This window comes from Patagioenas fasciata, chromosome 3 (assembly GCF_037038585.1).
Source record: "Patagioenas fasciata isolate bPatFas1 chromosome 3, bPatFas1.hap1, whole genome shotgun sequence".
NCBI lineage: Eukaryota > Metazoa > Chordata > Aves > Columbiformes > Columbidae > Patagioenas > Patagioenas fasciata.
Window position 1 is genome coordinate 125,573,098 of NC_092522.1, and position 16,131 is coordinate 125,589,228.

The 16,131-nt window shown below is 54.7% G+C and overlaps 1 protein-coding gene across 22 annotated transcripts in view; it reads right to left on the reverse strand.

The window, feature by feature from the left end:
- The window catches only part of DTNB (dystrobrevin beta), a 190,323-nt gene that overhangs the window by 135,221 nt on the left and 38,971 nt on the right, over window positions 1-16,131 (reverse strand). For all 22 annotated transcript variants that reach the window (XR_011738581.1, XR_011738580.1, XR_011738578.1 and 19 more), the window contains 2 exons: window positions 10,832-10,998; window positions 4,536-4,660 (listed from right to left, as the gene is read on the reverse strand). Coding sequence is in view for 14 of the 22 variants with exons in the window: in XM_071807234.1 (XP_071663335.1) it covers window positions 4,536-4,660; window positions 10,832-10,998 (292 nt within the window). In the remaining 8 variants the exon portion in view is untranslated. The remainder of the gene's footprint in view (window positions 1-4,535; window positions 4,661-10,831; window positions 10,999-16,131) is intronic.

The following is a 16,131-nucleotide window of genomic DNA, read 5'->3' on the forward strand; positions in this document are numbered from 1 at the left end:
AAAGGTCGCCTGCTCCCCCCCTCCATGAGCAGGGACATCTGCACCAGCTCAGGGTGCTCAGAGCCCCATCCAGCCTGGCCTGGGATGTCTGCAGGGATGGTTCAGCCACCACATCTCTGCCCAACCTGGGCCAGGCTCTCACCACCCTCAGGGCAACAATTTCTTCCTTGTTTCCAGCCTGAATCCACCTGCTGGAAAAGGCTCTGGGGGTGTTGGTGCCAGCGGCTGAACACGAGCCAGCGTGTGCCCAGGGGCCAAGAGGCCAAGGCATCCTGGCTGGTGCCAGCACTGGGGTGGACAGCAGGCCCAGGGCAGTGACCGAACCTGTGCTGGGACCTGGGGAGGACAAACCGCCAATCCTGGGGCAGCTCTGTGCCCCTCATGCCAAGAAACCCTTGAGGTGCTGGAGCGAGTGGAGAGAAGGGAACGGAGCTGGTGAGGGGCTGGAGCACAAGTGTGATGGGAGCGGCTGAGGGACCTGGGGGGTTCAGCTGGAGAACAGGAGCTGAGGGGAGACCTTCTGATCTCTGAACTGCCTGAAAGGAGCTTGGAGCCAGGGGGGTCGGGCTCTGCTCCCCAGGAACAAGCGCCAGGAGCAGAGGAAACGGCCTCAAGTTGCCCAGGGGAGGTTGAGGTTGGATCTGGGAACAATTTCTTCCCCAAAGGGCTGTGGGGCATTGGAACAGGCTGCCCAGGGCAGTGCTGGAGTCACCATCCCTGGAGGGCTGGACAGACGGACAGGAGGTTCTCAGGACAGGGGGCAGTGGTGGCCTTGGCAGTGTTGTGTTAATAGCTGATGATCTTAAAGACCTTTTCCAACCAGCAGACCCCAGCACCAGGACGACGGTGCCAAAGCCGCCGGGCCGGCAGGGACCAGCGGAGCTGTGGTCACACCAGTGGGTCACAGCAAACAACACCCTGGCCGAGCCAGGGCCACCAACCAAACCCCAGCTCCCTTCTGGGTGCAGCTTCTCTACAGCCCAGGGTATTACCCCTGGGACAGCGGTCCCGCTGCCCACCAGGACAGCACGGGGACACACGCAGGACAGTGGCCCAGGCTTTATTTGCTGCCGGCCCTGCCAGCAGGAGCACGAACCCTTTTGAATCCCTGCAAACGCCTCCTCACCCCATCGCTTCCCTGCTGAGGGCTCAAAGCAGCATCTCCAGTCCCCAAACACCTCAAAGTGCATTTGAAATCCTCCAGCGACCTTCAGCTCCCCGTGGCTCCGCACACTTGTCACCTGGAGAGGCTGTGACCACAGAGTGGGACGCACACTCCCCATTGAGCTGTCACGGCACAGCTCACCCGCACGGAGCCACCGTCACTGGTCACGCTGAGCTCCTGAGCTTGGAGGGGACACACGCCACGTTCTGCCCCCTCCCCTGTGCAGACCCCGGGGTGTCACAGGGAGGACGGTGACACAGCCTCGGGTGACACAGCCCATCTGTCACTGCAGCCGCGGCACCAGGAACCGCCGTGCTCAGCAGCACCGCAACACCCACGCGTGGCACCACAACACCCGCGCCTGCCACCGCAACACCCGCATGTGCCACCGCAACACCCGCATGTGCCACCGCAACACCCGCACGTGCCACCGCAACACCCGCGCCTGCCACCGCAACACCCGCACGTGCCACCGCAACACCCGCACGTGCCACGTCCAGCAGAGGTGGCACCGCAGGGGGCTCTGGCTGGGAAAGCCACCTCATCTCACACGGGTCATTTTTCACAAGAGGGCTTTGTCACCAACACGATCCAGCTCGGGTCCAAGTTTAATGAGCGTTTGGGAGGGGTTTGCAGCTGATGGGTCCAGAGCCGGGGAAAATGGTCAAGTTAGAACCGAAATCACAGCGCAGCGAGGGAAAACTTGACATGATCTCCCCCAGGAAACACAATCCATGTCAAATACAGTCTCTCCTTCAGCAGGCATAAACTAAGAAGCGTTTTTTTAAAAAAAACCTTTTTCTCCTTAAAAAAAGAAGTCTTTGCAGCTTGTGGGCTCCAGCAATCGTCATCTACCCTAACAATTATGTCTTTACATTCCCTATTAAAAACACATTTCTCATTTTGATTCTGAATTTGCCTGGTTCCATCATCTGCTCTGTGTCCTCTGCCTGCGAAAGCTCCCTGGGACTGTATTTAATTTCTAGAAATATCGGATGATTCCTCAGCCTCCGTGTGTGGCGATGTTGGCTGCATCGTCCCATACCTACGTCAGCCCCTCGAAATGCACCTGATCCCACCTCCTTCTTGTGGTTACACCGAGGATCACAAGCTAAACGATTCTTTTTTCCCATCCGCCTGCATTGATTGTGTTGTAAACTATTCAACGCACATAACAAATGCATTATGCTAACGATATCACTTAGTTAATCAAAATTAACCTCATACAAGGAGGTACAAGCTGAGTCTTACCACACCAAATTGCCAAAAGCCAGTGCTTGATTGGCACGAGCTACCTTTCTATCTCCTCATCACCAAAACCGCTTATCTGCTGCTCGGTTCCTTCATCCATCACGGTCAGGCTGGCAAACACAACACGTCAGAGACCGCCCTGATCGACTCCGTGCAGCCCTGCTGCTGATCCCTGGCCGTTCTCCCATGGAGGCGGAGCTGGGTCTGCACCCCCCAGCCTTGCTCTCCCCGGAGCGTTTGGCCAACTACTCCTTAACTGTTCCCAGTTATTAAAGTTGTGATGTCCACGCTATTTACCCAGCTGCGGTTGATCTGAGCGCCATGCCAGTCTCTAGAGCACTGGGGAGATGCTGACGGGCGCCTCCTCTACATGGAACAACCGTAAGGAGTCACAGTCACAGGTGAACAACGACTTTCTTAGTCCTATGTTGATTTCATTTTCATGTGATTTGGTGTTTGATATAAACCACCCACTTACACTGTCATTACACCAGACCATCAGCTGCTCTTCCCACAGTTGGCCTTGTTGCATTAGGTAGTATTTCCCAATACTTTGAGTTTTTAGGGTGCGCCCTCCAGCCCACCTTGCCCAGCATCCCCTGGGCTCGGGACAAAGCCAGGTTCAGGACAAAGCCAGGTTCAGGACAAAGCCTGGCTCTGAGTCCAGGCTGAGTCTGCCACCGGGCGCAAAGCGCAGCTGCAGCACCAATTCGATCCTCCAGCAGCCTCTGCTGAACACAAACCCCCGTCAGCCACCGCCTCCACCTCCCCGTCCTCACCGGGACCTGGTCTGACCCGCCACCAAACCAACCAGTCCCAGCAAAAGAGAACAGGAACTGGTCAAACTGGGCAATCTGTGCCAGAGTAAAGCTTTGGCTGGTGGTTTTGGGCCCGGTTCCGGCACCGGCCTGTGCGGGCAGCCGCTGTTCCACCCCCGAGTTATTTACATGCACTGCACTCACACAGTTACATCTTCTTTTATGTTTTATAGAAGTATTACACCATGAACCACTGATGTGCTCTGGGGAACGTTCGTGCCATTTCAACGTGGGAACAGCACGCAGAAAAACCTAAACAGAAAATGCGAAGGGGTCGAGGATGTGGTAACACCGTGAACTCGGGACTGCGCTCTCTGCGGCACAGCAGCCCCGACACGGAAACCCCGACTCCAAGCCAACCCAGCAGCACATCCCATACCCCAGTGAGACACCCGCACCCGGACACCCCGCTTCTCCGGTCACAAATCCCGGCACAGAAAGCAGCTCTCGAAGCAGCTGGTGTCGACAACACCACCAAACGCGACCCAGAGGAGCACCAGCTCCGCTCACTCGCACAACAGCAACCGGCTCAGTCCTCATGCAAACGGGAGATGTTCACTGTCCATCTATTACGTCCCTTCACTTTGCTCCTCACTGCACAGCACGTGCTTAACTTCAGATACATGGAAGCACTGAGACTCCTCCTCACTACTCCAGAGGGCGTTAAACCAGATTGATTTGGGGGCTTAGTCTATTATAGATACACAGTAAGGGAATCTGTTAGGGAGTTTTTCTGTCTCAGGTTTAACTTTTGATGTGAAAACTGGCAAATCGGGGAAGCAGACTCATTTCAGGTTTGTTCCAAACAACACCAGCACAATGGTGTTTCGTCAAAATCATTCCATCGGTTCGACTCTGTGGCTGGAAAAAAAGGGCTACAACAAACACACAAAGACCTCGGGGACAGAGAAGGACGCGAAGCCAACGCTCCCAGACCGCAGCACCCGCTAAACCCGCGGCTGCCCACAGCACGGAACGTGAACCTGCGGGTCAACGCGTCCCTTACTTACCATCGGTTTGTTTGTATGATTTTAACCCGCAATACAGGAGAATAGAGAGTCCAATCCATTATGGTGATGTGCAAAGGGTATGCAGTACTTTGAAACGCTACTAAATGCAAGTAAAATATATAGCCAGTGGCACATAAACGTATTCTGCATCCTTCTTCTTGTGAGCAAGATATTAACAGAATGGTATGTTTCAAATCATTTTTCAGAGAAACACAACGCGAATAGCATTGCACTGTGACAACACCAACGTACAGGCAGCGCCTGGGCGAGCAAAGGAGAGCAGGTACTCACACGATGTGCGCGAGGTCCAGCGGCTTCTCGGGCTGCTCGGGGAACAGGGGCCGGGGCGGCTCGCGGCTGGGGACGCAGCCCAGGGAGCGGCTGATGGCCTGGCTCAGCTTCTTGGCCGGGGATTTCTGCGGAGAACAACGGTGAGCACAGCGGGGCTGTGGGAGCAGCCGCAGCGCGTGCGACCAGCTGAACGACAGCGTAGAACACGCATCGCACCAGGGCGCTCGGAGGAACGCCTGAGAAACCAGCACAGACGCTGCCCGGGTGAACAAGCCCGTGGGCTCTCTTTGTGCTCTAACATTGAAAACGTGAAAGGAGTTTAACAAAATACATAAGATGAAGAAACAAACCAATTGTAGACATGGTCTATCGAGATTTCAGCAAAGCCTTTGACACTGTCTCCCATAATATACTCCTGCAAAAGCTGGGAGCCCATGGCTCGGGCAAGCGCACTCTGCTGGGTTCAGAACTGGCTGGAGGGCCGGGCCCAGAGAGTGCTGGGGAATGGGGCCGCATCCAGCTGACCAGTCACCAGTGGTGCCCCAGGGTCAGGGTTGGGTCCAGTCCTGTTTAACATCTTGACTGATGATTTAGATGAGGGGATTGAGACCATCATCAGCAAATTTGCTGCTGACACCAAGTTGGGAGGGAGTGTGGAGCTGCTGGAAGGCAGGAGGGCTCTGCAGAGGGATCTGGATTCCAATGGGCTGAAGTTCACCAAGGCCAAGTGCCGGGTCCTGCCCTTTGGCCACAACAACCCCTGCAGTGCCCCAGGCTGGCACAGAGTGGCTGGAGAGCAGTCAGGCAGAAAGGGACCTGGGGGGACTCATGGACAGGAAGCTCAACAGGAGCCAACAGTGTGCCCAGGTGGCCAAGAAGGCCAATGGTCTCCTGTCCTGTACCCAAACCAGCGTGGTCAGCAGGACAAGGGCAGTGATCCTTCCCCTGTGCTCTGCACTGGGGAGGCCACACCTGGAGTGTTGTGTTCAGTTCTGGGCCCCTCAGCTCAGGAAAGAGATTGAAGTGCTGGAGCGGGTCCAGAGAAGAGCAACAGGACTGGGGAAGGGACTGGAACACAAGCCCTATGGGGAGAGGCTGAGGGAGCTGGGCTTGTTCAGTCTGGAGCAGAGGAGGCTTAGAGGTGAGCTCAGCACTCTCTAGAACGACCTGAAGGGCAGTTCTAGCCAGGGGGGATTGGGCTCTTCTCCCAGGCAGTCAGCAATAGGACAAGGGGGCAGGGGCTTCAACTCTGCCAGGGGAAATTGAGGCTGGAGATTCGAAAGCAATTCTGTGCAGAGAGAGTGGTCAGCATTGGAATGGCTGCCCAGGGAGGTGCTGGACTCACCGGCCATGGAGGTTTGTAAACTGAGACTGGACATGGCACTCAGTGCCATGATCTGGTCAATGGACTGGAGTTGGACCATGGGTTGGACTTGATCTCCAAGGTCTTTTCCAACCCAGTCCATTCTGTGATTCTGTGATTGTCTGGTATTGCAATGAGGCATTAAATCAAGGGGCGAGTGCATCCAGGTAAGTGGTTTTGAGAGACAACTGCACATTTTTTTGTTCCCTGTGGGCAAAGCCCAGGTGAAACAGTGTTGGATGGATATGAACAACCTGTTTCTTTGTTTTCTTTCACCAGTTCGCTTGGTTGGGCAAACTGGGAACATGTGAGGAGCGAAAGGCCGGTGCAAGTGTCGGGGCACACAGCGATGGCCCCAGCCACGCTCTCCAAATGTGCGTTCAGTCCCCTGGTGCCTGAGAAACCAAGCCCTGAAATGTGGTTACACCCCAGGCCAGGATGCGGGAGCCGGACAGCGCCCATGCGTCACCCGGCGGCTGCGGCTCCCTGACCAGCGGTGTGTAACCCATTGCCCAGCGCTCCTGTGCAGTGATTTACTGCCCCGTGAGACATCCCAAGGTGGAATTGGGACCAATGCTCAAGGCACATTCAAATTAAAATGTGGATTACTGCTGATTTCTCTCAATCTGTTCTCCACTTCTCCCCTTAGCGTATGTCCCACTTTACCCTGTGTCTGTCTTTGGTGTCTGCACGGACCATCCACTCCGCTGTGCCTTGGCCGCCCCCTTCCTTCCTAGTATTTTTGGGCTAATTTAAAGGGTTTTTTCCATTGGGATAGCAAACACGATATCCCACTGTGCTGCCCCACCACTGATTTATCAAACTCCGTGCTGTCCAGAGCGCTGTACGATGGAGCCACAGTGCGGCTTCCCTCTCCGAAAATTATAGGGGACAGATAATTTCCACTGATGCCCACTTTCCGATAACGCTGCAGCTGGCAGTGAAAAGAGCTCGGCAGGCTGAACGGACACGCGGCTTCAGCAGCACACACACGGCTGCTGGGGTCTCCTTGCCCTGAGGAACGGCTGGTTTCCTTCCAATTAGCTGAGCTCTGCTTTAGAAACGTCTAATAAAACCCACCTCCCTCTCACTGCTGCTGATCTTGACCCATCTGCTATCGTCTGTAAGCACCTTCGCGGTCTGCAAAGATGGAATCACAGACTCGTCCTGGTGGGAAGAGACCCCCAAGATCATGGAGTTCAACCCTAACTCATCCCTGTCCCTGCCCCATGTCCTGAGAACCTCCTGTCCGTCTGTCCAGCCCTCCAGGGATGGTGACTCCAGCACTGCCCTGGGCAGCCCGTTCCAATGCCCCACATGTCCCCCTGTCCAGCCCTGTCCCCCATGCCCAGCCCTGTCCCCATCCCCCTGTCCAGCCCTGTCCCCATCCCCATGCCCAGCCCTGTCCCCCATGCCCAGCCCTGTCCCCCATGTCCAGCCCTGTCCCCCATGCCCAGCCCTGTCCCCCATGTCCAGCCCTGTCCCCCATGTCCAGCCCTGTCCCCATCCCGGTCCAAGGGCCGCATGCCCTCTGCTGGAAACACGGGACTAGAGAAGGAGCGTTTCCCCTCCTGTGATGGTGACAGCCACACCGACCGCGATGTGACAGGGACGCAGAGCACACGCTCTCATGCCCTGTGCCCTTCCGGCTTGTTTCCAGGGGACTGAATAAAAACATAGTAAAAAATGTTAATAACTTTAAATTAGTCTAAATGGGCACTGAAAAGAATCAGAAATGCGAGAGATGCAATTCTGAGCGCCAAAGGCCATCACCAGCTCGGTACAGCAGCGCCAGGCGGAACGGGCAGGCCTACGGCTCTGGTTTGTGTTTCCGAGCGATCAGCACAGGGACGCGCAGCGGGAGCCACCGAGGCTGTCGCAGGAACAACCGAGCTCTGCTGCGGTGCTCACACAACCCAGAGCCGCCGTGTGACAGGGGCTACAACAACCAGCTTGTCACTGCCAGCTCAGCTGCAGCGGGTGACAACCCATGAACAACCAGCTTGTCACTGCCAGCTCAGCTGCAGCGGGTGACAACCCATCAACAACCAGCTGGTCACTGCCAGCTCAGCTGCAGCGGGTGACGGCCCATCAACAACCAGCTGGTCACTGCCAGCTCAGCTGCAGCGGGTGACGGCCCACCAACAACCAGCTTGTCACTGCCAGCTCAGCTGCAGCGGGTGACAACCCATCAACAACCAGCTTATCACTGCCAGCTCAGCTGCAGCGGGTGACGGCCCACCAACAACCAGCTTGTCACTGCCAGCTCAGCTGCAGCGGGTGACGGCCCACCAACAACCAGCTTGTCACTGCCAGCTCAGCTGCAGCGGGTGACAACCCATCAACAACCAGCTTGTCACTGCCAGCTCAGCTGCAGCGGGTGACAACCCATCAACAACCAGCTTGTCACTGCCAGCTCAGCTGCAGCGGGTGACAACCCATCAACAACCAGCTTGTCACTGCCAGCTCAGCTGCAGCGGGTGACGGCCCATCAGCAACCAGCTTGCCACTGCCAGCTCAGCTGCAGCGGGTGACAACCCATCAACAACCAGCTGGTCACTGCCAGCTCAGCTGCAGCGGGTGACAACCCATCAACAACCAGCTTGTCACTGCCAGCTCAGCTGCAGCGGGTGACGGTCCATCAACAACCAGCTTGTCACTGCCAGCTCAGCTGCAGCGGGTGACAACCCATCAACAACCAGCTTGTCACTGCCAGCTCAGCTGCAGCGGGTGACGGTCCATCAACAACCAGCTTGTCACTGCCAGCTCAGCTGCAGCGGGTGACAACCCATCAACAACCAGCTTGTCACTGCCAGCTCAGCTGCAGCGGGTGACAACCCATCAACAACCAGCTTGTCACTGCCAGCTCAGCTGCAGCGGGTGACAACCCATCAACAACCAGCTTGTCACTGCCAGCTCAGCTGCAGCGGGTGACAACCCATCAACAACCAGCTGGTCACTGCCAGCTCAGCTGCAGCGGGTGACAACCCATCAACAACCAGCTTGTCACTGCCAGCTCAGCTGCAGCGGGTGACAACCCATCAACAACCAGCTTGTCACTGCCAGCTCAGCTGCAGCGGGTGACAACCCACCAACAACCAGCTTGTCACTGCCAGCTCAGCTGCAGCGGGTGACGGTCCATCAACAACCACCCCAGGAACACCCTGCGGGTAACGTGGCTATTTCAGCAGTTTACCTACAATTCATACATGGCAGAGACTGCTCAACTTCAGCAGAATAGACACAAACTAAAGGAATAGAATGGACAACGACTAACGACACTTTCCAAATGAACTGTTTGATTTTCAGCCCTGCTGCGCATACGCAGCGAAATGAATCTGTGTTTAAGGCTATTCAATAAAACCAAAATTGAAATAGCCCAGAAGGGAAAATTTGTGAAGTGTGGGGTTGTTGTTTTCCCTCGAAACAAACCCAACAGGGAGCTGTGTTCCTGCAGCAAGACCCCTGCTCAACTTACATCCATATCTATAGCATGGAGGGTACCGGGGTGGGGAATGGTTGGACCCGGGGATCTTGAGGATCTCTTCCAACCAAAATGATTCTGTGATTCTACAATATATATAATCGCTATAGTAATATGTACATACTCCTCTCTATATATTTTAAATCACTATATGATGTGATTTATAGTAGCACAAAATTATCAAAGGCACTTCAGAATTTCAGGAAAAATAACTTGATAGCAATACCTGTTATTAACGCTTATTCTGGGTCTTGGGGCTCCAGAGCTCTGAACACACCACCCAAGACTGAACCGGCTCTGGATGGACTGAAACCCCAGAGAAATCAATGTATTTCTCGACGGGATCAGAGCCCCAGCTGCTCCCTGCTCTGCCCTCCGGGTTCCCAGCTGTTCACATCATCATTTTCTTTCACAGATTCTTTCATTTTGTTCTGTAAAAACCCTGTTTCCAGTAAACTTGTGCTTCGCAGTAGTGTTTATTTAGGGCTGTTTCTGTATGTGCGTCTGCCCCAGGAGAGAAGCGCCTGCTCCTCCAGTTCACGTCCTATCTTAAAATCCAACTTATTCCATATGGCCCAGCAAGAACCACACGGCGCAGAGGCTGATGCTGAACAAGGTGGGATGAAGAGTCCACCAGCACTAGAGCTACAACTCGGACATCTCTGTGAACCAACGCAGATGGGATTTGTCCATACCAAAGGGGATAACAACCTCATGTACCTCACATTAAACGTTCCACAAGTTCCCTACCCACACAGTTTAAAACAGGACAATACTTAAGACCAAATTTTCCTATCTTCGCCTTCCAACTACTGAATGGTATTAAGCCCCAATTTTCGAAATTAAACGGTCATACCATAATGACTCTTCCTCTTGAAGATAATTACTAATTATAATCGAGTAATCATTTGAACGTCTCTTTGAATAAGTAAAAGGTCGCACTTAATCTTTTGCCATAAAATAGGCTTTTATATGTAAAATGGTCTATTATTTCTTGAGCTGTGATTATCATACAGTGACCTAACTGAACGCTATTTCTCAGATAATTTATCTAAAGGCTTTTTAGTGAAGAGTTCCCAGTGTGTGCATTTACAGTCACAGGAGAACCACCACGCTCGTTTTTCCTGTTAGAGAAACGCTGTGTTTAAGGATGTCACTGGGATAAAGCTCCTTTCTGGGGAGCAAAGGGATCGCAGCCTTTCCATGTTTTTAAGCTAGAAGAGCGGAAAATAGAAGAAAAGAGGACTGATGTGAAGAGGGGAACCAGCCACACATTAAGGTCTTGAGCAGGACAGTGTGGCCCTGTGTGCTGAACGCAATGACAACCATCAATAATTTCACAGCATCACCGTAACAGAACCAGCCGGGTTCACCGACCGACGCGCTCCGGCCACGTGAACCCGCGGAGGCCCCACCGCGCGGTCCCGCACGCCAGCCCCGCCGCCTCACCCAGGACGAGTGCTCCTTCATCTGGTGCTGGTTGCTGTGGGGGCCGCTGGCGTGGCCGCGCCAGAAGCAGGTCTGGCACAGCTGGTAGTTGTGGCACTGCTGGCAGCGGTACCGGAAGCCCATCATGCTCTCGCAGCGGCAGTACGAACACTCCACCGGGTGGAAGACTGCAGGGCAAAAAGGAACAAAAGCAATGAGTGAACATTAAGAAACCCTCGACACCACATTTCACTGGAGCTTCCACCCCCCCGGTTCTACAGCACTGCCCTGGGTTTGTTAAAACCAAGCTTCTCTTCTAGTGAATTTGCCTAAAGCTTCATATCAGCTGCATTTTCCTGGAGAACCAGATCCATGTTTTGGTGAACACAGCAATGGAATGAAGCTATTGACAAGCACGGATGGACATCTGGCCAGAGGGGCAACGAGAAACTGGTGACCAGAAACCGACCAACGGAGTATAACATCCCATTCACGTGAATACTCCATAGAAAAGCGGGAGATCACGAGGATCTCGTCCCTTTTCCTTATGGCGACATTAGGAGAGGACCTCGCGAGTCGTCCCTGGAACTGAGCCCAGTGAGAGACTGAATCCAGCTCCGGGTGGCTGCAGAGTCCAGTCCAGGACTTCGGGTGCCGGCTCTGCGGTTGCTGGGACTTTCAGGATTGGTTTTGTATATTTTGTATTATTTTCTCTATTCTTAGCAGTAGCATTAGTAAAACATTGTTAATTTTCCCAACTCTCTTCTCTCTGTCCTCCTTTTCCTCCCCATCGCCTGTCCTGTGTGGGAAGGGGGAGAGTGAGGGGCTGAAGGGGGAAAAGGGGGGGAGCAGGTTAACAATACATCTGTCAGGGTTTTATCGTCACCCCGCAATCCTAACCCCCGACAAGCACTAAACCACCTTGTTATTCCGGCAGGTCGTGGCTTTGGAGCGCAGAACTGGCCATTTCAGTACAATTCACCGCATGTTTAAGGTTGATGGTTGCGTGAACCAGGGTGGGCACGGTGCAGAACAGCCAGAGGCCACGAATGCATTGCAAAGAGCAAGTTGTACTTTAGTTCCCTCTCTACCGGGGGTCTCCAAAGTGGCACCGGAGCTCCCAGCAGAGGTGACACCGGGGGGGACGCAGGCGCTGGTCAGTTCAGCCCTGCTGGGAGATGTGAACCTGCTGAGCTCACCTGCATTTCAAGGCTCCAGGCCAGCGCAGCCTCCGGCTCTTTCTCACAGCAAAGCAGGACTCCCATAGTGTGAAGGTATCTGGAGCTGCTCACAGGCCTATGTTACCTAACACTGGTTCTACTCATCAAGCACACAAGCTCACTAAAACAATAAGTGTGATGTATGTGCTTTTTCTACAGACAGCTGCAATCATTGGAGTGTATTTCCATTTAACCAACCTCCTCACCAATCTTCTGCTAGATCCCCATACAATTCCCAATACAGTTCCCTCTGACACGCTCGGTGTTTCTCCCTCCTTGGTCCGCCCAGCCCCAGGGGGTTCCATGGAGGCCCCAGGGGGTTCCATGGAGGCCCCCGAGAACCCGTCTGCGTGGGCAGGGGAAGCAGGAGGTTGTGCTCAGGGGTTCGTGTGTGCCCGGGATCCCCGTGCCCGGTGTGAGCCCTGAGCCGCTCCAGCAGACGGAAATCGGAGCACGGTGAGGGGCACCTGCTCAGGTCCGAGGAGCCTCCAGCCGGCCCCGCTCCACCACCCGCCCAGCACCACCCCCTCTCGCCATCCTGACAACTGGGAAATTCAATTAAACATGCAGAGGCGCCACCAGAAGGGGACTAGAACAACAAATAAATGCTTCTTCCTTGTTCCACCCGTGAACAAGCAGCCGCGGGCTCGCTCCGGTTAAGATGAAAGTCGTCAGAATAAACAACAGAGTGATGTGGGCATGAGGTGCTGGAGACACCCTCCTGTTTCACAGGCGTCTCACAAGGGGAGGCACGGCAGACAGAGCGGAAGGTGACGGTGAACCACAGGAACAAGGAGCTGAGCGTTGCTGTGGTCTGGAGCAGCAGGACCTGCAGACACGGGCAGGGCGGTGCCGTGCAGAGCCGGAGCAGCTCGCGGGCCAGCTGGGTCCTTACACACATCCGATACCAACTGCTGAGACACGGGTGAGAAAGACCTGGAAACAGGCTCAGGTCTTGATCTATGATAAAAATGACACCTTAGCTGTTGCAAGCAAGACTTGGTGTGATAACACAGGGAGCAACAAAGCAAATCCAAGAGAGGTCTGGCCAGTGAACGTCCCAGGAGCAGCTGGCGCCGCGAGAGCCGCCGAACGCGGGAAACGGCTGCGGCAAAGACAACGGGAGCACCGGACTGCGGGAACGCAATGGGCAACCAAGATGAGACAACAGGAGCACCGACCTGCGGGAACGCAATGGGCAACTGGGGCGAGACAACGGGAGCACCGGCCTGTGGGAACACAATGGGCAACTGGGGCGAGACAACGGGAGCACCGACCTGTGGGAACACAATGGGCAACTGGGGCGAGACAACGGGAGCACCGACCTGCGGGAACGCAATGGGCAACTGGGGTGAGACAACGGGAGCACCGGCCTGTGGGAACACAATGGGCAACTGGGGCGAGACAACGGGAGCACCGGGATGTGGGAACACAATGGGCAACTGGGGCGAGACAACGGGAGCACCGGGATGTGGGAACACAATGGGCAACTGGGGTGAGACAACGGGAGCACCGACCTGCGGGAACACAATGGGCAACTGGGGCAAGATAACGGGAGCACTGGCATGTGGGAACGCAATGGGCAACTGAGGTGAGACAACGGGAGCACCGGGATGTGGGAACGCAATGGGCAACTGGGGCGAGACAACGGGAGCACCGGCATGTGGGAACACAATGGGCAACTGGGGTGAGACAACGGGAGCACCGGGATGTGGGAACGCAATGGGCAACTGGGGCGAGACAACGGGAGCACCGGCATGTGGGAACACAATGGGCAACTGGGGTGAGACAACGGGAGCACCGGCATGTGGGAACACAATGGGCAACTGGGGTGAGACAACAGGAGCACCAACCTGCGGGAACACAATGGGCAACTGGGGCGAGACAACGGGAGCACCGACCTGTGGGAACACAATGGGCAACTGGGGCGAGACAACAGGAGCACCGGCCTGTGGGAACACAATGGGCAACTGGGGCGAGACAACAGGAGCACCGGCCTGCGGGAACACAATGGGCAACTGGGGCGAGACAACGGGTGGGTGACGCCTCCCTGCAGCACACAGAGCGCCGGGTAAAGCACAGGACTGCGCTGCGGAGCGCGGTTTCAATGCACACGCGTACGAATGCACAGACGGAAGGGACCGCAGAGGAAACGGTGATCTTTTTTTTAATAGAGAAAGCAATGAAAAGAAAGACTTGTAGGCTTGTCGCAAATAGTAGAAAAGAAGTGGTTGATAAAGGTGATGACAAGTGAGCTAAAGGTGACCAGTCAACAGGGCAATTCCGTGGACTTTAGGAAGCAGAGGAGAGAGAAGGCGAGTTCAGCACATCTCAGCGCACTCGGGACTACAGCGTGAGCTACAGGAAGGAACAACCCAACAGGACAGCCGAGGTCAGAGAACCGTCTGATTGTTAAAGAAACGCTGCTGAAGAAAGCAGCCTGAACTAGCTGGGAGCAAGGAGCAGGAAAGACTCGCGCCTGAAACTAAGAGCTCCCCAATAGGCTAAAATTCAAAAGGAAACCTGCAGGGGCAAAAACCAGGACACGTTACCAATGAGGGTTAAAAGAGAAACTCAAATAGTCCAAGACCAAGGCAGAAAAACAGAACAATAGAAAACTAGCTGGGGATTTTAAAAGGCCATGACAAGAACGGTGACTATGATCCTTAAAAGGGTGTGAAGTTACACATATGTACCTGACTTCCCATGTTATTTGAACTTGTAGAACACACCAGAACAAATCACAGAGCAAAGTACCCTGAGCACCTGAAGAACAGCAGAGGAATGAGCCACGGACAACACTCGCCACATCAACACAATGTCTTCCCAGGCACAGTGATGGACCTTGAAAGGAAGAAACAGGCATCAAACGCCATCAGTTTTTCCTCTTACTTCAGTAATTTTAACAAAATTGGTCTCCCATGATATTCTCAGGACAGAGGGAAACACAAGAGATGACAGGACGGTAACGTGGACGTGAATCTCACTGGAAAAACAGCAGAGAACAGAACTGTCAACATGGGAAGGTCTGACGCGCAGAGGGCTTTACTCCAGGACACTCGCCGCTCAGTACGTTCCATAAACATACTGAGTGACCATGACAAACGTCCCATTTGGGGTGTCAGGCTCCAAAAAGATGTGGGAGAAAGCACCAGACCTGTGTGAACGTACCTGGTGGACAGGGTGGCCGGGTCGCCCAGCACACCCAAGGCCCCACAGACACAGCAACGGCGCCACGAACCCGCAAACTGCGGCTTACACTGCACTAAGGAGACTCCTGCTAGAAAACTGGGACAAAACTTCACATCCTCCATCTCCTGCTTTTTAAACACTGCAAATGACCATTTCATAGGAGATAGTCACCCATGGCGACAATGACCCCTTGCATATGGCCTGGCCCTAACAGAGCTGTGACTTCCCCCAACACATCCCAGGAATCCCAGGCTCGTTCCTTCTGCTGTCCCCATCCTCCACATCTGCTGTTTCACCTCCCCGCGCCAGGCCCGTGCAGCCAGGCCGCCCTTGGACTGCGGGGCCACAATCCAGACCGATCCCGCCCCGCTGAGCCTGCTGTGACCTGTCACACTCCCCGGCACACCAGCTGCAGGGACTTCCCATCGACACTGTGAAGCTGCCTGACTGCTGAGCAAAAATACCACTCGAAACGCAGTAAGAGTTTCTGGGGAAAAAGCTGTTGTAATGTAGAGGGCAAGAACACCGGCAGAAATTACCGCTGGTAACATAATTCAACAAGCAGCTGTAGGAGAGGGTGACAAGAGTCAGAAATGTAATGCCACAAATAATTAGTAGTTACCCTATTGGGTTATCTGAATGCTAAACCGATGTGTAATGAGTCTCCAATGTGCAGGACGGGATGAAGCCTGGGGACCTGCTGCAGATCAGACGGATCAACAGGGGCACCGCTGCACCTGCTCCCACACAGGAGGGACGGATGGGGACCTGCCTGCTCCACGTGGCAGCGAAGCTGGTGGTGACACAGGAACACACGCACCCACCTACAGGGATGGATGGGGACCCACCTGCTCCATGTGGCACTGAAGCTGGCGGTGACACAGGAACGCACGCACCCACCTACAGGGA